The sequence below is a fragment of the Babylonia areolata genome, chromosome 2 (genome assembly GCF_041734735.1).
Source record: "Babylonia areolata isolate BAREFJ2019XMU chromosome 2, ASM4173473v1, whole genome shotgun sequence".
Taxonomy (NCBI): domain Eukaryota; kingdom Metazoa; phylum Mollusca; class Gastropoda; order Neogastropoda; family Buccinidae; genus Babylonia; species Babylonia areolata.
The window spans coordinates 11,220,999-11,240,998 of record NC_134877.1 but is presented as its reverse complement, the minus strand read 5'-3'; the positions used below and the strand labels follow the sequence as shown (position 1 = coordinate 11,240,998).

The 20,000-nt window shown below is 43.9% G+C and overlaps 1 protein-coding gene across 4 annotated transcripts in view; it reads right to left on the bottom strand.

Annotated features, from left to right (window-relative positions):
• Positions 1-20,000, bottom strand: part of LOC143297646 (carbohydrate sulfotransferase 15-like) — an 84,269-nt gene that overhangs the window by 1,465 nt on the left and 62,804 nt on the right. For all 4 annotated transcript variants that reach the window (XM_076610067.1, XM_076610080.1, XM_076610088.1 and 1 more), the window contains exons 5-9: positions 16,205-16,348; positions 13,724-13,880; positions 10,760-10,919; positions 9,427-9,574; positions 1-3,789 (exon numbers count right to left, since the gene is read on the bottom strand). The exon at positions 1-3,789 is cut by the window's left edge and continues 1,465 nt beyond it. In XM_076610067.1, the coding sequence (XP_076466182.1) occupies positions 3,278-3,789; positions 9,427-9,574; positions 10,760-10,919; positions 13,724-13,880; positions 16,205-16,348 (1,121 nt within the window). In that variant the 3' untranslated portion in view covers positions 1-3,277. The remainder of the gene's footprint in view (positions 3,790-9,426; positions 9,575-10,759; positions 10,920-13,723; positions 13,881-16,204; positions 16,349-20,000) is intronic.

The window sequence follows — 20,000 nt, the reverse complement described above, 5'->3', positions numbered from 1 at the left end:
TCGGTACTGTGGTCAGCACGATAGGCAGACTGAAATGGGTGGATGAGACTAATGAAATAAAGGTGGTTGTTGAGCTGCTTCAGGACAGCTTTTTCAAGGAGTTTGGACAGAGTTTGGAAGATAAGAAACCGGTCGATAGTTTTTCAAAATGTTTGCGTCAAGGTTGGGTTTCTTCAGAAGAGGCCGGACGATTGCAGTTTTGAAAGTGAATGGAAACGTTCCAGTGAGAAGGGATGAGTTGACAATATTGGTGATTGTGGGGAGAAGCTGTGAGACACACTGGGAAAAGACAGAGGCTGGTATAGGATCAAGCTCACAGGAATTTATTGTCATTTCTTTCAGGATTTCATGGACTTCTGTTTCAGTTAATGGATTAAAGGAATGGAGAGGAGTGCCGTTGATTTTTTGAGGATCAGGATGAGCAGGTTGGAATGGCATTCGGTGTAAGATGGTACGAATATTTAGGACTTAGTCGAAAAGAAAGAGGAGAAGACATTGGGGAGTTAATATAAAGTGTAGGCAGAAGGAAGAGGAGTCTTTTTTGCAGTGCCGAGAATATTTAACATGATAGAGTAAAGAGATTTGGCATCGAGAACTTGAGAAGAAAAGCGTCTTCGCTGATGAGATCATACGTTTGACTTTATTTAAATAATTTGTTTATATGTATTCGTCATTTTACCATCGAAATGTGCGCGCGCGAGTGTGTGTGTTTGCGAGAGAGAGAGGGAGGGAGGGAGAGAGAGTCAGTACCAGAAGGCGAGCTTGTATATGTGTGTGGCAGTTTTTCAAGATTGTTCACACGCATGTTCCGGTAGGCCTACGTATGCGTTATGAACAGCAAAATAACACACTGGATTGTGACTCTTTGGACTACTATGAATCGCAGTCTTCGTAGATTTTAGGGTCAGTTTGTGTAAACTGTACATTCATGTCGTGAAGCTGCCCTTTCTTTCTGACGATTTTGAACAACACTGAAATGAACGGCGTTCCCCTTCCAAGATGGCTGCCATAGGGAGGTGACAGTTTGGAACATGACCTCGGAAAGCTTAGTGCACAATGATCAATCTGTTTGTTCAGTAGTTGTCGTTCATTCCCCACAGTTGTTCCCCCTTAACATCAAAACAACCAAAGTAGCTGAAGAACAGCATCAAGGGTTGTCACCATCAACACAGTCACGACCTGATTCAGCCATATGTTTGCAGGAACTTTGAATGCACGACGTATTTTTCAAGCAATTCAAATCAGAGTGCAACTTCTCAATGTATGGTCCGTCTATAAAATTTGATGAGACACTGCTTTTTGCCTTACTAGCGAACATGAAGTATGCCAATGTCCACAATGTGCTTTCAGATGAGGATGTATAAATCAAATATTGTTGGGGGTTTTTTCAGTCGACCACAACATCTCCAATGACGTCTGAACATACAATTGTAAAAACTTGTTCTCACTCTGCCAGGTTGAACATTGTGTTTTCTGTGAAAGCCAGCACGTATCAGCACCAGCAGAATGTCTGTCCTCTGTGAATGTCCACACGCAGCATTTTGCTTGAACATCCACTCACAAAACACGCAACCTCACAGAGGCCATATCATTATTTTGTGCTGTATCACAATAGCGATATCATCATTAATATTCCGTGGTGCGTCCATTTTAAGTGTTCATATCTTCATGCAGTGTGGCAGATATGATTCGTAATTTTTTTTAAATCTCGTTTTAGTAACATTCTATAAATCTAATCTTGATATCCTTTTTGTATAGTCAGTTAATAAATATCATATATTTGTTCTGCATACGGTGTTTATATTGTAACATCAAAATATTTCACTCACCAGAAATGCTGACCAAAATAAGGGGGAAACATTTGCCTACCAACCAGTATTTACTCAGAAAAAACAACAAGCTTTTTGCTTAACTATCGACATCAAATTCACCAATATATTTTGTCACAAGTTGTTTTTGCGATTGAAGGTAAAAAATAGAAACATTTAAGACTTTTATTTCGAAGTCAGTTACACGGAATAATGATCCCCAAGAGGTTTAAAATACTTTTAAAAATATATTTACATATACATACATACATACAAACACACACACACACACACACACACACACACATATATATATATATATATATATATATAGTATACTCCAAAGACACCAAGTAACAAGTCAGGAGGGCACTTGATGGTGCAAGGTAATCGTATCGAACCCACAGCTTGATGTCCTTATTCCTCCTCACCACCACCAAAAAACCCTACTTTACAACGCAGCCATGCTGGTGAAGTAGGACAGGGCAACGGGGACGCCAGTGTCCCACAATCGCTGTGAGACAATACAATTCCTAATACAGGGGAAGTTAGCAAGTATGGAAACCAGAACACAACAATTTCGCGCGGTAAAGATCTCATCAGGCGGGCTTCCTTTGAAAAGTCAGCCAAGGGCCTAAACTATGCAAAGGAGCAAAGGAGCATATCACTTCAAACTATATTTTTCACAGAGTCATTGTGGTTCAAATTATAGTTTTTAGATTGGCGTTTGATGCTGCCTTTGGGCCCCATGTGATGAAGAGGTAGAATAATACCTGTTATCATAATCATCATCAACATTATTATTAGTATTATTATCATTACAATTAGAAATAGTATTATTAGTGTTATTATTCATGTTGTTATTGTTATCATTATCATCACCATCCTTCTTATTATCATTATTACTATTACCAGGATGTAATCATTTTTTTTTAAAATACATTATCTTAAAGACACAAGAACTCGCTGTAAGGCACAAAGAAAAGGTCAGACTGAAACTTAATCGTAAATATCTAGAAAGACACATCGCAAACTGGGCCAGTCAGGACCATAGGAAGGGGTCACCATCTACCTATCAAAGAAAGACGCCGAAAAGAGAACTGTGACGAAGCAACCGAAAATCCCTGATCTTGATTCTTGATAATAAAAAAAAAAAAAAGGAAAGAAGAAAAAAGAAGAAAAAAGAAATGTAATTAAGCACCCCCTTCTGGCGTGTGATCAAGGTCTGGTTTTATTTTCCTCGGGAAAGCTGAAAGTGATGTCATCAACAGAATCTCCACTGCCTCTGGAACGTCTTCACCGTCCGTTGGCTCCGAGCTGGGTAAGAAAAAAAACAAAACACACCAAAAGCAGCTTGTTGCTTTCATTTGTATCCTGTAGAAAAATCCACGCTTCCATGATTTCTCGCCGTTCTTTGTGATAACGTTTCACTTCACAGGAGGAGATATGATTTCGTTCACACATGATGATTACTCTTCCGTCTCGGATGTCGTGTGGTAGCCATCAGTTTCGTCATCTGTCGTGCTTTCACTCACAAAGGGATCTGTCGCCGTGCTCGTGGTAGTGACGTCATCAGACACGTCCTTCGTGACGTCACTCGGCGTCAGACTTCCCTGCTCGTCTTTCAGGAAAGTACTGGCTTCGTCACTGTGCACTCCACCACCACTACCACCACCGTCACTACCACCACCGTCACTACCACCACCGTTGTCTTCCTCACCCTCACTTCTCGACACTCCCTCTTCGCCGTCACTGGGTACTGAACCGACGTCATCAGACTGTGTTTTCACCTGGACGTCCTTCCAGAGGAATCGCTGGTCTTGGAGCAGGCGGGCGAGCAGCTGGTTGTGCGGCTGGTAGAACTCGTGCAGCGCCTGGCGGGTCCTGTCCAACATGGGGCCCACGTCCCTGTCCTTCATCTTCCGCGTGTTGGCGATGGGCAGGCCCACCACCTCGTCCTCCTGACCCCGCCTCAGCTGGCCTGTCACGGCACGGCACCACACCCGTCAGCATGCTGATGATGATGATGGTGATGATGATGTTAATGGTGATGATGATGATGATGATGGTGATGATGATGATGGTGATGATGATGATGATGTTGATGGTGATGATGTTGTTGTTGTTGTTGATGATGATGATGATAATGATGATGATGATGATGGTGATGTTGATGGTGATGGTGATGATGATGTTGATGGTGATGATGGTGGTGGTGATGATGATGATAATGATGGTGATGTTAATGGTGATGATGATGTTGATGATGATGATGATGTTGTTGTTGTTGATGATGATGATGATATGATGTCAATAATAGTAATGATGATGAGGATGATAATGCTAATAATGCCAACAACAACAATAATAATAATAATAATAATAATAACAATAATAATAATAACAATAACAATAATAAAAATATTTTTAAAGTAATGCTAATAATAATAATGCTAACGATAATAATAATAACAACAATAATAATGCTAATAATAATAATGCTAATGCTAATAAAAATAATGCCAATGCTAATGATAACAATAATGCCAATGCCAATAATAATGATAATAATAATAATAATAATGACACTACTACTACTACTACTACTATTGCTAATAATAATAATAATAATGATGATGATGATGACGATGATGATGATGACGATGATGATGATAAAAACAACAATGATGATGATGATAACAACAACAATGATGATGATGACGATGATACTTCTACCAGTACCACTACAAATAATGATGGTGATAACAACAACACCAACAATAATGATGATAATGGATACTTATATAGCATACTATCCAGAAATCTGCTCTAGGTACTATTTGATGATGGTGATGATGCAACTACTACCACTACCACCACCACTATTACTGCTGCTGCTGCTGCTGCTAATGATAATAATAATAATAATAATAATAATAATAACGGGTGCAGTAGCCGAGTGGTCAGATCACTGGATTCTCGCCCGTTTCCTGAGTTCAATTCCCGGTTTCGGCACTCTTTGTGAGTTAATGGTGGAGCATTTATTCGATCTCCCAGGTCAACATAATGTGCAGACCTGCAAATGCCTGAGCCCTTTCTTTGTACGATGATAATTCACGCACGTTAGAGATCCTGTAGTCCATGTCAGCATTCTGCGGGTTAAGGAAACACGGGAACATACCCAGCAGGCACACCCCGAAAACGGAGCATGGCTGCCTACCTGGCGGGCTAAGAGCGGTCATACACGTAAAAGCTCACTTGTACATAGGAATGAAGTTGGGAGCTGCAGCCACCCATGCCACTAGCACCGATTTGAAGGGAGATGGGCATTCAAGATCAGACTGAAGTAACGTCCAAGTCCTAAGCTGTGACTGCAGCGGGCACTTTGTGCTGTGTCGCTCTAACAAAGTGAAGTGTGGGCAGTGTGTGTGTGTGTGTGTGTGTGTGTGTGTGTGTGTGTGTGTGTGTGTGTGTGTGCATGTATGCGTGCGTGCGTGTGTCTGTCTGTCTGTCTGTCTGTATGTGTGTCTATGTAAGTAAGAAAGTAAGTGCGTACGTGTGTGTGTGTGTGTGTGTGTGTGTGTGTGTGTGTGTGTGTGTGTGTGTGTGTGAAAGAGAGAGAGAGAGAGAAACAGAGAGAGATAGAGAAAAACAGAGAGAGAGAGGGGGACAGAGAGAGAGATCATGTTCAGTGTTTACATTGGGGGGTGGGGGGTTGTGAGCGTTTTTCAGTGCTATTTAGGACTGGGAGGATACGCCAGGAAAAACAAGAGAGCGGGTCTCTGCTGTGTCAGACTACAATAATAAAGCCTGAGGAAAAAAACAAAAAAAACCCCAACAACAACAACAGCAACAAAAACCAGCCTAGAGAATGCAAGGAAAGAGAAAGAATGAAGACAAATATCCGACAAAGAGGACAGTAGGAGAGCAATGTTGTCTTGCAGAATTATATAACAGCTCGCAGTTCATGCGGCAGATCAGTGGGCTCAAAGGCACTTACCTCTTTGATGTTATAACAATGCTCTGAAGATGCCGACACACAATACTCTGAATATGCCCACACCGCACCCAGAGCTAGTGCGAGTGTGTATGCCTATGAATGTGTATACCTGAGAATCCGAGGCAGTGAGAGAGAGCGAAAGCGAGAGGGAGAGAGAAACGGACAGAGAAGGGGGCACAGAGAGAGCGAGAGGGGGTAGGGGGAAGAAGAAGCCAGATAGTGGGGAGGGGAAGAGAGACAGAGGTGGGGGAGAGTGTAAAGAGTGGCCGGGAGAGATTAGAAGACAAACACACTGGGGAGACAGCACACAGCGTGTGTGTGTGAGGGGGAGGGGGGTTGGAGGGGGGAGGCAGGGGCCGTAGTGTTTGTGTGCATGTGCATTATGTTGTGTGTGAGTGTGAGTGTGCAACACAGAAAGAGTGAGGGAGAGAGACACACAGACAGACAATTACGAACACACATACATACAGAGACAACACGAGATAAGCAGATCATCTGTGCGGCACCGAAACAGACAGACAGACAGACAAAGCAGCGAAATGGTAAATCAGATTACCAGACAAACAGACAGGGGGAGCTCATCCACAGGACGGCACGTCAACAAAAACAAGAAGGGGGGCAACAGCTGTAGGAGGTAAGTGGTGACGGTGGCCACGTGTGCCAATGGCTACACCAGCAACCAGAGCCAGCAGCAACAAGAGCCAGCAACAAGTGCCAGCAGCAACAAGAGCCAGCAACAAGAGCCAGCAACAAGAGCCAGTAGCAACCAGAGCCAGGACCAACCAGAGCCAGCAGCAGCAAGAGCCAGCAGCAACAAGAGCCAGCACCAACCAGAGCCAGTAGCAACTAGAGCCAGCAGCAACCAGAGCCAGGACCAACAAGAGCCAGCAGCAACAAGAGCCAGCAGCAACAAGAGCCAGCACCAAGAGCCAGCAGCAACAAGAGCCAGCACCAACAAGAGCCAGCAGCAACTACAGCCAGCACCAACAAGAGCCAGCACCAACCAGAGCCAGCAGCAGCAAGAGCCAGCACCAACAAGAGCCAGCACCAACCAGAGCCAGCAGCAGCAAGAGCCAGCACCAACCAGAGCCAGCACCAAGAGCCAGCAGCAACAAGAGCCAGCACCAACCAGAGCCAGCACCAAGAGCCAGCACCAACAAGAGCCAGCACCAACCAGAGCCAGCAGCAACCAGAGCCAGCACCAACAAGAGCCAGCAGCAACAAGAGCCAGCACCAACAAGAGCCAGCAACAAGAGCCAGCAGCAACAAGAGCCAGCACCAACAAGAGCCAGCAGCAACAAGAGCCAGCACCAACCAGAGCCAGCACCAACAAGAGCCAGCAGCAACTACAGCCAGCAGCAACAAGAGCCAGCAGCAACTACAGCCAGCAGCAACAAGAGCCAGCAGCAACTACAGCCAGCAGCAACAAGAGCCAGCAGCAACTACAGCCAGCAGCAACAAGAGCCAGCAGCAACTACAGCCAGCAGCAACAAGAGCCAGCAGCAACTACAGCCAGCAGCAACAAGAGCCAGCAGCAACAACAGCCAGCAGCAACAAGAGCCAGCAGCAACAAGAGCCAGCAGCAACAAGAGCCAGCAGCAACAAGAGCCAGCAGCAACAAGAGCCAGCAACAAGAGCCAGCAGCAACAAGAGCCAGCAGCAACAAGAGCCAGCAGCAACAAGAGCCAGCACCAACAAGAGCCAGCAGCAACCAGAGCCAGCAGCAACAAGAGCCAGCACCAAAACGATCTCCGTGTGGGAACATCACAAACACGTGAAGGGAAGGAAGAACGAGAAATGAACAACAAATGAGCGAATCTATGAAGAATAAAAATACGACTGAATAAAATACAGGGATGGACAGTAGAGTGAGAGTGCTTTGTGGCGGAGACAGACAGACAGACAGAGAGAAACACACACACACACACACACACACACACACACACACACACACACACACACACACACACACACACACAGAATATCAAAGACAGAGACGAAGACAGAGAAATAGAGAGACAGAGACAGACAGAGACAGAGAAGCTCTCGGAGAGATACTACGAGAGGAGGAAGGGTGAAAGAAATGAGAGAGAAAGAGACAGACAGACAAACGGACAGACAGACAGACAAACGGACAGAGCGGTGGCCTAGTGGTAATACTGCGTCAGCGTAGGAAGCGAGTGTCTGGGGGATCGAGTCCCATGTAGGTAGCGGGATCTTCCCTTCCCCCTCCACCTGACATTGAGCTGAATGGTGGTCTGGGTGCTTCTCCTTCTGGAGAAATGATAAACCGGGGCCCCGTGTGCACCATCCACATAAAAGAAACCCACAGCTACCAAGGGATTGCCCCTGGCAAAAGTCGGTAGAATTATTCACTTTGAGAGGAAAACAAGTACACTTGCAGACTGGAACAAGCAGAAAAAAAATCAATATATTGGGTGGCTCTGTAGTGTTGCGACGAGCTCTCCCTGGGGAGACCAGCCCGAATTTTGCACAGAGAAATCTGTTGTGACAAAAGATAATATAAAAACAAAACACAACACAATACAATACAACACAACACAATACAACACAACACAATGCAATACAATACAATACAACACAATACAACACAATACAACACAACACAACACAACACAATACAATACACTACGATACAACACAACACAACACAGCACAATACAACACAACACAACACAGCACAATACAACACAACACAACACAATACAACACACACAACACAATACAACACAACACAACACAACACAACACAACACAATACAACACAATACAATACACTACGATACAACACAACACAACACAGCACAATACAACGCAACACAATACAACACAACACATTACAACACACACAACACAACACAACACAACACAACACAATACAACACAACACAATACAACACACACAACACAATACAACACAACACAACACAACACAACACAACACAACACAACACAATACAACACAACACAACACACACAACACAATACAACACACACGATACAACACAACACAACACAACACAAAAAGGAAGAATTAAAAGGACACAGACTGACAGTCACAATACTTCAGTAGACAAGGCCAAGAAATGCCCAGCTTCCATAATCAAGTTCATTAAAATAAAACAATAACAATATGATAATATAAAATATATAAATATATAACAATAATCGAATTATATATGATATAATTACAATTATATAATAATATCATACAACAATTATAATATGATATATATAATTATGATAATAAAATAATATAGAAAATAAAATAGTACAAACGAGGATTACATAACAACAATCAATATGTTGATAGACCCGTCAGTGAATAAACAATTGGTAAGAGCATGCAAGAAACTATAACGAACGAACTAACCAAATAACTAAGCAATCAAAACATAAATGGAAATGAAGAAACATGACTTCACAATAATTATTTGATCCAAGAAACTGGCAAATAAACAAACAAATAGATAAGTATATAGATAAATTAGCAAATAAAAAAATGAATGAATGAATAAATTAAACAAACAAATAGCTAATCAAATAACACAAAAGCACAACAAGAACAACATGCAAACAAGACTTCAAAATACTGACGTAATCCCAGGAAGTTGAACACTTGACGTAGAGCGCTGCGTATGTCCTTGGAGTAATCCTCGGTCCGGAGCACCAAGAGCTGGTCGGGGGGGAACACTTTCAGCCACTCCGCCATGTATATGTGGTACACCCCCACACGTAATCGCACCTAGGAGAAAAAGCGAAAAGGAAAAACTGAAATTATCTATTGCTGTTATTGTCCAACTGATCAACAGTGCTGTCATCGTTCATTTGCAATCTGATACAATGCGCACGAGCAAATTTGCATATCTAGTACCACTTAAAAAGCATTTTTAATGGTGGGAATGTTTATATGCCGTGAAGCTTAGGCTTGAGGTAGCCCCTTTTCTACAACTACTTCTACATCGTTACCACTGTTATCGTTACGATTGTTCTAGTTCATTTCCGCTATTCATTGTCATCATACAGAGAGAGAAGGGGGGCTAGAATACAGAGAGATGAAAATACAAACAGAATAATGGAGAGAGAGAGAGAGAGCACACGATGTGTCAGAAGACAGATGACAAAAGAGGAGCAGTTGCAAAGTTGAGCAGCGGAGCAGTCAGTCTCAGTGACATCCAAATCCAAGCTGAGCCGCTTCCTCCCTGACCCCAGTGACTGCACGTTGCGGAAATGAAGTCAGTGTGCCAACAGTTTGGAAGGCAGTTACTTCGTTTTATGTCTCTATCGATGGTGTGATTCCATTTCACAGATTGACATAAGTTTACAGTTGGTCCAACAGCAAAGTGAGAACTGCATTATCAATGGTTCCTCCATTTCAATGAGAAGTCATTAACAGCTTAGTCTTCTGTGAAGGACTAAGACTCTCAAAATAGGAGGCAAAATCGCACCGGCTCTTAGTGCCGCTGCCTTAAGGGTTAGTTGGCCTTTGGGAACCACCCCCAGCGCAGACTGTCCTAAATCCCTCTTGGCCGTAATGGTGAGGAAGTAACTTGGGCAAGACACTCTCCACTATAATCCAGTTCTGGCCCAGATAGTCGGGACAGCAGTTGCCTCCTTTGCTGTTCTGATGGTCATAGTCGGACACGTCGGACTATCATACAAAAATCCCAAAAGGGAAGGATTCCAAACACGCAATGACGCCCTGACCTTTAAGGTCAGTGTTGATACCAGTGAGGTGACCGCTCTTCACTGACGAGCGTACTGGTCACCAGCAGTCAGGAGTGGGGGCGGGGGAAACGGGGGGGGGGGGGGGGGGTCACAGCCACATGGCCGAACAAGTGGTCATCACTATGCTGTCTCCACTATGCTTATTGCCAGATGCAATAAAAACACTTCAGTGAACCGTGGTGTGTCCACGGAAGGTTCGAACCTTGGCAACGCCGTTGGCGACCTGCTTGTCGTAGATGCAGGCCCTGAGGGTTTGTGTGGCCATGCACTCCCGCAGCTTCTCGATGGACTGCACCACGTCCTGGTGGAAGTTGGCCGCTGACTTGTTGGTCTTGGTGAAGTACAGGTAGTCTGAGAACAACCTGCATACCACACACACACACACACACACACACACACACACACACACACGAGCGAGCACACACACGAGCGAGCACACACACACACACACACACACACACACACGAACGAACACACACACACACACACACACACACACACACACACTTAAGAACTTAAGGCCACATTTTCCACATCCGGCTCATTATAACCCCCGCATCCACCCCATCCCACCTCCTCACAAACAGACGTAAGATCAATGAACAACACATGCATACACACACACACACACACACACACACACACACACACACACACACACACACACACACACACACACACACACACACACACACACACAAGAAATGAAAAAGCATACTGAGTATCATTTTATCACACTTTAGTAGATTTAGATAATTCTTTGGAACATTCTATGTTATAATAAGAACAATAACAGAAACACTACTACTACTACCACTACTGCTACTACTACTACTATTTGGATCAAAACTAGTTTCACAGCCTTTGATTTGATGCTCTTTTGCAAAACTCTACACCTGTATAATACGCATAATACGTGTATAATACGCACTGCAGAACACCCGACACACAGAAAATCTGAGGGAGGAACAGAAAGGGTTCATAAATATCACTGACACTAAAATGGTGTATCCTTTTACGCAGAACCTAAGGGCAGAAAAACAACATCGCGCACATCGAAACCATGTATCCTTTAACGCGGAACTGAAGGGCACATAAACAGTATCGCCCACAGCATTATCAGTGTATCCTTTTTCGCATCCGGAGTGATATACATAGCAGCTCTGGGGAGCGAAACATTCCGCACACATCGAGGTTTCGCACAGGAGTGGGACTGTTTTCAATTTCTGACACAATTAATAACATTGATTTATTCTTTGGACAATGATCTTCTGCTGAATGGTCACCCGAAGATTTTTTTTTAAGTAAGGGTTTTTGTTTTGGAAATCAAAAAACGAAGTGGGACTGATACGAGCGGTTGCTGTCTTCCTACAAGGTCAAAAACACAACTCATCTGGAGCCATGTTATTCCAGAAATCTGACGGAAAGAAAGAAAGGGTGGTGATGGGGAGAAACAAGAACTGAAAGGATCAAGGAGAGAGAGGGAGACAGAGTCAAAGCCAAAGTCAAAGTCAAAAATATTTCAGTGTCAGGCCTCTGGCCCATAACATTAGTGATTACATGTTCTGTGTACAGAAGAATGTTTATATTTTTTCTATCTTGCATCTGCACATTCATTGCTTTGTGAACAAAACCAGACAGCTAAACTACAGCAGATTCATTAGTACTGGACATTAGCAGAATCAAAACATACATGGATTTCGAGAATAGGAGAGAGAGAGAGAGAGACAGAGACAGACAGAAAGACAGACAAAGACAGACAGTGAGAAAGACAGAGGGGTGCAGAGACAGAAACAGAGACAGAGAGACAGACAGGGACAATGAGAAAGAGAGACAGGCAGACAGACAGAAAACAGAAAGAGAGAAAGACATGAAGACAGAGAGAAAAAACAGACACAGAGACAGAGAGACAGACAGACAGACAGACAGTGAGAAAGACAGAGGGGTGCAAAGACAGAAACAGAGACAGACAGACAGGGACAATGAGAGAGAGAGGGGGGGTGAAAGGCGATTTATTTTCCCGCAAGTCATGCAGCATGGCATGTTCCGACAAAATAATGAGAAGGCACGAGGATGTGGTGTGCTTCTACCTGTCTGTCGTTCCGCTGCCTTCCGGCCTTCCCTTCCTGCCACATGGTGCACAATCTGAAAACTGCACCCCCCCTCCCCCTTTCCTTCATCCCCACCCTCCCCAGCCCCTCCACTTCCCACACCCATCTCTCCATGGTGCCCCCTTTCTAGCTGTCGGCGGGGTTCCTGAGGATGACGATGATGCGGGTACCTTACCACCTTACCTGTCCGTGAGGTTCCTGAGGATGACGATGATGCGGGCACCTTACCTGTCCGTGGGGTTCCTGAGGATGACGATGATGCGGGCACCTTACCACCTTACCTGTCCATGGGGTTCCTGAGGATGACGATGATGCGGGCACCTTACCACCTTACCTGTCCGTGGGGTTCCTGAGGATGACGATGATGCGGGAACCTTACCACCTTACCTGTCCGTGGGGTTCCTGAGGTGACGATGATGCGGGCACCTTACCACCTTACCTGTCCGTGGGGTTCCTGAGGTGACGATGATGCGGGCACCTTACCTGTCCGTGGGGTTCCTGAGCATGACGATGATGCGGGCACCTTACCTGTCTGTGGGGTTCCTGAGGATGACGATGATGCGGGCACCTTACCTGTGTGTGGGGTTCCTGAGGATGACGATGATGCGGGAACCTTACCACCTTACCTGTCTGTGGGGTTCCTGAGCATGACGATGATGCGGGCACCTTACCTGTCTGTGGGGTTCCTGAGGATGACGATGATGCGGGCACCTTACCTGTGTGTGGGGTTCCTGAGCATGACGATGATGCGGGCACCTTACCACCTTACCTGTCCATGGGGTTCCTGAGGATGACGATGATGCGGGCACCTTACCTGTGTGGGGGGTTCCTGAGCATGACGATGATGCGGGCACCTTACCACCTTACCTGTCCGTGGGGTTCCTGAGGATGACGATGATGCGGGAACCTTACCTGTGTGTGGGGTTCCTGAGGATGACGATGATGCGGGAACCTTACCACCTTACCTGTCTGTGGGGTTCCTGAGCATGACGATGATGCGGGCACCTTACCTGTGTGGGGGGTTCCTGAGGATGACGATGATGCGGGCACCTTACCTGTCTGTGGGGTTCCTGAGGATGACGATGATGCGGGCATGGGGCGTCAGACGGTGGATGTGGTGGGCGTTGGTGAAGCGGGGCTCCGTCAGCCCGCAGTTCTCCGGCAGGCGCCACCACTCGTCGTTGCTCCAGAACGTGGAGGCACTGGCGTCCCCTGTCACAGGCCGTCACACGGTTTGGTGTTGTTGTTGGGTGTTGTCGGTGGTGGTGGTGATGTTGTTGGTGGTGGTGGTGGTGTTGTGGTGGAGGCTGTGTTGTTGTTGTTTTTGCTGTTGTTAGTGGTGGTGGTGTTCATGTGGTGGTGGTGGCAGTTTTGTTGTAATTATTGTTGTTGGTGGTGATGGTGGTGTTGTTGTTGGTGGTGATGGTGGTGTTGTTGGTGGTGTTGTTGGTGTTGGTGTTGGTGGTGGTGGTGGTGGCGTCGGTGTTGGTGTTGGTGGCGTTGGTGTTGGTGGTGTTGGTGTTGGTGGTGGTGGTGGCTGTGTTGCTGTTGTTGATGGTGGTGGTGGTGGTGGCTATGTTGTCGTTGTTAATGTTGTTGTTCTTGTGGTGGTGGCTGTATTGTTAATGTTGTTGTTCTTGTGGTGGTGGTGGTCAAGGTAGTGGTGGTGGCTGTGTTGCTGTTGTTATTGTTGTGGTGATGGTGGTGGCTGTGTTGTTGTTGTTGTTGTGGTGGTGGTGGTGATGGTGGTGGCTGTGTTGTTGTTGTTGTTGTTGTGGTGATGGTGGTGGCTGTGTTGTTGTTGTTGTTGTTGTTGTGGTGGTGATGGTGGTGGCTGTGTTGTTGTTGTTGTTGTTGTTGTGGTGGTGATGGTGGCTGTGTTGTTGTTGTTGTTGTTGTGGTGATGGTGGTGGCTGTGTTGTTGTTGTTGTTGTTGTTGTGGTGGTGATGGTGGCTGTGTTGTTGTTGTTGTTGTGGTGGTGGTGGTGGTGATGGCTGTGTTGTTGTTGTTGTGGTGGTGGTGGTGGTGATGGTGGTGGCTGTGTTGTTGTTGTTGTGGTGGTGGTGGTGGTGGTGATGGTGGTGGCTGTGTTGTTGTTGTTGTTGTTGTGGTGGTGGTGGTGGTGATGGTGGTGGCTGTGTTGTTGTTGTTGTGGTGGTGGTGGTGGTGATGGTGGTGGTGGCTGTGTTGTTGTTGTTGTTGTTGTGGTGGTGATGGTGGTGGCTGTGTTGTTGTTGTTGTTGTTGTGGTGGTGGTGATGGTGGCTGTGTTGTTGTTGTTGTTGTTGTTGTTGTGGTGGTGATGGTGGCGGCTGTGTTGTTGTTGTTGTGGTGGTGGTGGTGGTGATGGTGGTGGCTGTGTTGTTGTTGTTGTTGTTGTTGTTGTGGTGGTGGTGGTGGTGGCTGTGTTGTTGTTGTTGTTGTTGTTGTTGTTGTGGTGGTGGTGGTGGCTGTGTTGTTGTTGTTGTTGTTGTTGTTGTTGTTGTGGTGGTGGTGGTGGCTGTGTTGTTGTTGTTGTTGTTGTTGTGGTGGTGGTGGTGGCTGTGTTGTTGTTGTTGTTGTTGTTGTTGTTGTGGTGGTGGTGGTGGCTGTGTTGTTGTTGTTGTTGTTGTTGTGGTGGTGGTGGTGGCTGTGTTGTTGTTGTTGTTGTTGTTGTTGTTGTGGTGGTGGTGGTGGCTGTGTTGTTGTTGTTGTTGTTGTTGTTGTTGTTGTGGTGGTGGTGGTGGCTGTGTTGTTGTTGTTGTTGTGGTGGTGGTGGTGGCTGTGTTGTTGTTGTTGTTGTTGTTGTTGTTGTGGTGGTGGTGGTGGCTGTGTTGTTGTTGTTGTTGTGGTGGTGGTGGTGGTGGTGGCTGTGTTGTTGTTGTTGTTGTTGTGGTGGTGGTGGTGGTGGCTGTGTTGTTGTTGTTCATGTTGGTGGTAGTGGTGGTATGGTGTTGTCGTCGTTGTTGCCATGGTGGTGGTATCATTGTTGTTGTTGTGGTTGGCGTTGTTAGCGGTGGTGGTGGTGCTGCTGTTTTCGTTGCTGTTCTTACTGTTTGTGTTGTTTTTGGTGGTTTAAATGTTGTTGCTGTGGTGGTGGTGGTGGTAGTGTTGCTGTTAGCGTTGTTCTTGTTGATGGTGGTAGTGGTTGTGGTGCTGTTGTTGGCGTTATTGTTTTTGATGGCGGTGTGGTGTTGTTAATGTTATTGTCTGTTCGCGATGGTGTTGTTGTTGGTGCTGCTGTTGTTGTTGATGATGGTGGTGGTATTGCTGTTATTTCTGTTGTTGTTGTTGTTTATGTCCTTTTCTTCTTTCTTTCTTTTTCTTTTTTTTTTTTTTTACTATTTTTTTACGTGTGGCGAGGTGGCCCGTAAACCATCTTTCAAAACCGAAAAAACTGCCTTCCGTTGTCTGCCACTGACCTAAAGTGGAATAGGGTACTGATGGGTTGGGGGGGGGGGGGGTAGAGTTACTGAGAGACAATCATAGATGTGTGTGTGTGTGTGTGTGTGTGTGTGTGTGTGTGTGTGTGTCTGTCTGTCTGTCTGTCTGTCTACCTGTGATGACTGGGTGGTATATCCCAGCTTTGCCTTTATCTTTTCCATGTGACTGCTGTCGATTTTCGATCTGAATCGCTGCGTTGTCAAACAGATCGATGTAGTCACTGAGAGAGACGGCGGAGGAGAAGTTCAGCCTCACACCTGGAAACACACACATCCACACCCACACCCACACCCACACCCACACACACATTGATTTAAGATATTTGTCATATTTTCAAAAGAGCACACACACACACACACACACACACACACACACACACACACACACACACACACACACACACACACACACACACACACACACACACACACACACACACACACACACACACACACACACACACACAGACGCGCTGAAAAGATGTCAGCTACGTTTGTAAGATTGCATGTCTTTAATAATCAAATCATACATTTTGCGTCAGTCTACTATCCCAAAGGTCCAAGTAAGCAAAATACAAATTGATTGCGAACATTAAATTGCTCAAAAGAAAGATGGATCGTCGTAGGAGATTTTAATTCCCATGCGCCCTTCTGGGATAGTGATTGTCAAATAGTATCTCATCCTAACTTTGTTGAAAATATTGTTGATTCATCGTTGCATTTACTTAACGATGGGAGGATTACGCGTATCCCAGATGAGGCTCATCATAGAGCATCGGCACTTGACCTAACCTTCATATCACCATCTCTAGCTTTAACAGTACAGTGGAATACTGGGGATGATCCACTAGGCAGTGCTCACGTGCCAATCACACTGTCTTTTAAGGATTGTACCATATCTAAATACAGCGGAGAAGATGAAATCCCAAAATTCAATTACAAATACGCTAACTGGGAAACATTTCAAAACTATCTTACGAACATTTCTGAAAGTGAATTTTTTGTGAAGATTTAAATGGGTTTTTTTTTATAACAACTTTCAAAAATCAATTATTGGAGCTGCTGAAATAGCATTTCCCAAAAAAGGTTCAAACAGGAGTGACACTTTTTCTGGAAATGTTTGGTGGAATCATACATGTGCGGAGGCCGTAAATACAAAGAAACTAGCATACCTAACATGGTTAAGATTCAGAAAAGTACCTGACAAAGATGTAAAAGAAGCCGCTCACAAAGAAATGTGTTTCACAAAAATCAAGGGGAATAGGGTCATAGCCCAAGAAAAAGGACAATACTGGTCACAGTTCTGTTTGAATGAGGAATCTGACCATAAGGATATGAAAAAAGTGTGGGCCAAAATGAAAGAAATTAAATCATGCATTGTACTGCAATACTATCCTATTAAAACGAAAGATAAAGAGTTTCTGTCCCCTCAAGAAAAGGCTAAAGAATTTGTTTGTATGTATTCTAAAACAGGTAGTATGGATAGTTTGTCAACTAAACAAAAGACATTAAGAGAGGAAGAAGAAATCAGTGACAAATATAGAGATCCTACCCCACAAAATGATAATACAATCAATTCGGCAATAACTTTACATGAGGTAAAGAACGCTATTCATTTGTTGAGTAACAAAAATGTGTCAGTTGGTAAGGATGTAGTATCTTACACCATGTTAAACCATTTGCCAGAAAACTGGATAATTATAGTACATACATTATTTCAAAAATGCTGGGAATGTGGACAAATCCCTGAGGTATGGAAAACTTCCATTGTGACTCCTGTATTAAAACAGAGTAAACCTCGAACAGAAGCTTCGAGTTATAGACCTATTTCAGTTACCTCCCACGTTGGGAAAGTCATGGAGAAAATTGTAAATATTAGAATGGTACATTACTGTGACAAAAATAACATAATTCTGTCAGCTCAAACTGGATTCCGGAAAGGAAGATCTGCAACTGATCATCTGTCCCGTCTCACTACCCAAATTAAAAAACAGTTTTCTAAGCGAAGAAGTATCCTTGCGTCCTTCTTCGATCTTACTAAAGCTTATGACCGTGTTTGGCATAGCAGACTGTTATTTAAGCTGAAACAAATTGGTCTGTCGGGTCATGTTTATGACTATGTTAAATCCTTTTTAAGTGGGAGATATATAGTGGCAAAAGTGGGAGTAACTTTATCAACCTCTAGGCCTATAAATATAGGAATCCCGCAGGGTTACATTATTTCTCCATTGTTATTCAACATTATGCTTTATGATTTACACACATGTTTTTCATCATCTACCAAGCTGGCTCAATATGCTGTTGATATTGCTATATGGATTCAGATATCCTTGAGGAAAAGGACAAGCCTACATTACATCAATTATGTACAGAAACATTTTCAGGGTGAACTTGATAGACTGAGTAGCGACATGCACTCTAATGGTTTTGAGTTTTATGTGGAAAACACACATTTGATCCTCCTTAATAACGGCTATAATCCCAGCAAACTACCACGATTTTTTGGGGTGGAGGACGTGAAATATTTTTCAAGTCGGAACTAAAATTTCTTGGGATCCTGTTTAGTTCAAAACTAAACTGGAAGAAACACATTGATTCAATAGTGACTAAAGCAGTTAAAAGTTTAAATTTCTTAAAAATTGTAAGTCATTCTCCTTGGGGACAAGTCTCCAAAATTCTTTTACATTTAGCGACATCTCTCGTAAGATCAAGATTGACCTACGGTCAAGAAATCTTCTTTTCTGCTCCGCCGACGTTTCTAAAGAAACTGCGAATAATTGACAGTAAAGTTGTGAAACTGGCTTTAGGGGTACCTGTGCACACAAAGACCTCCGAAGCCTATAAACTTGCGGGTATTCTACCACTAGATGAAATCAAACCATTCGCACGTATGTGTCCGATATTTTAAATTCTTCAGACATTGATTTATATGATATGGCACCTCGTGTTCTGGTGCCACCTGTCCCTCCCTGGGAGTTAAAAAAGCAAACGTCAACATATGTGCTTCTGACACAAGAAAAGGAGAATCTCCACATATAAAAGCAGCATCTGTCAGAATTGAAGTAGAAGAAAATTTTGATCATCATTTAAAAGTTTCCACTGATGGCTTGGTCCTGGATGATAGTAGTGCAGGATCTGCTTTTGTTATTCCTGGCCTAAAAACAGAAAAATCATATTACTTAGGTAAGGGACATTCAATTTTTACAGCTGAATTGTTGGCCATCCTTATGGCTTTAAATCATCTTGTTGATACAATCATAGTAAGTAATATCCTATTTTGTGTTGATTCTCAATCTGTTTAAAAAAAAGTTTGCTCCTTTCTGAGAATAATCAAAGAGAAGATTTATTGTTTGAAATTAGTTACTTATTGCACTTCCTATTTGTGAAGGGTACAAATGTTGATTTTTGTTGGATACGATCCCATACTGGATTCCTTTATAACGACCAAGCAGACAGGGCAGCAAAAAGGGGAGCAAAGAATCATACAGATAGTATAAAAGTATATTGCCCATTATCATACAAGGAAATAAGCAATATACTAGAAATATACTTTTATAGGTGCTTGAATTCAAGTCTAAAACCTCGTCAGTTGACTCGCTCAGACTTTGGTCCGATTCGCAGACCAATTCTGAGTTTAGCTCTCAGACTAGTATCCAATTCATTACGGACCAAGTACTGTTCTAATGTCAAGTGCATATGCTTTAGTAACCTGACAATTAAGCAGATAATTTTTTACTGTAGCTTGATGAAGCCTTATGTACACGAAAGTGTGTCTTCACAAGTGACTGAAAACGTTGATGTTTTTGACTATTTGCATTCATTATCAGTTGTTTCGCTTGTCAGTTTAATGACTTCTCTTTTACGAAGTCCTTTAAGTAATTTCCTGTAATTGTATTTAGATTTTTTTTTT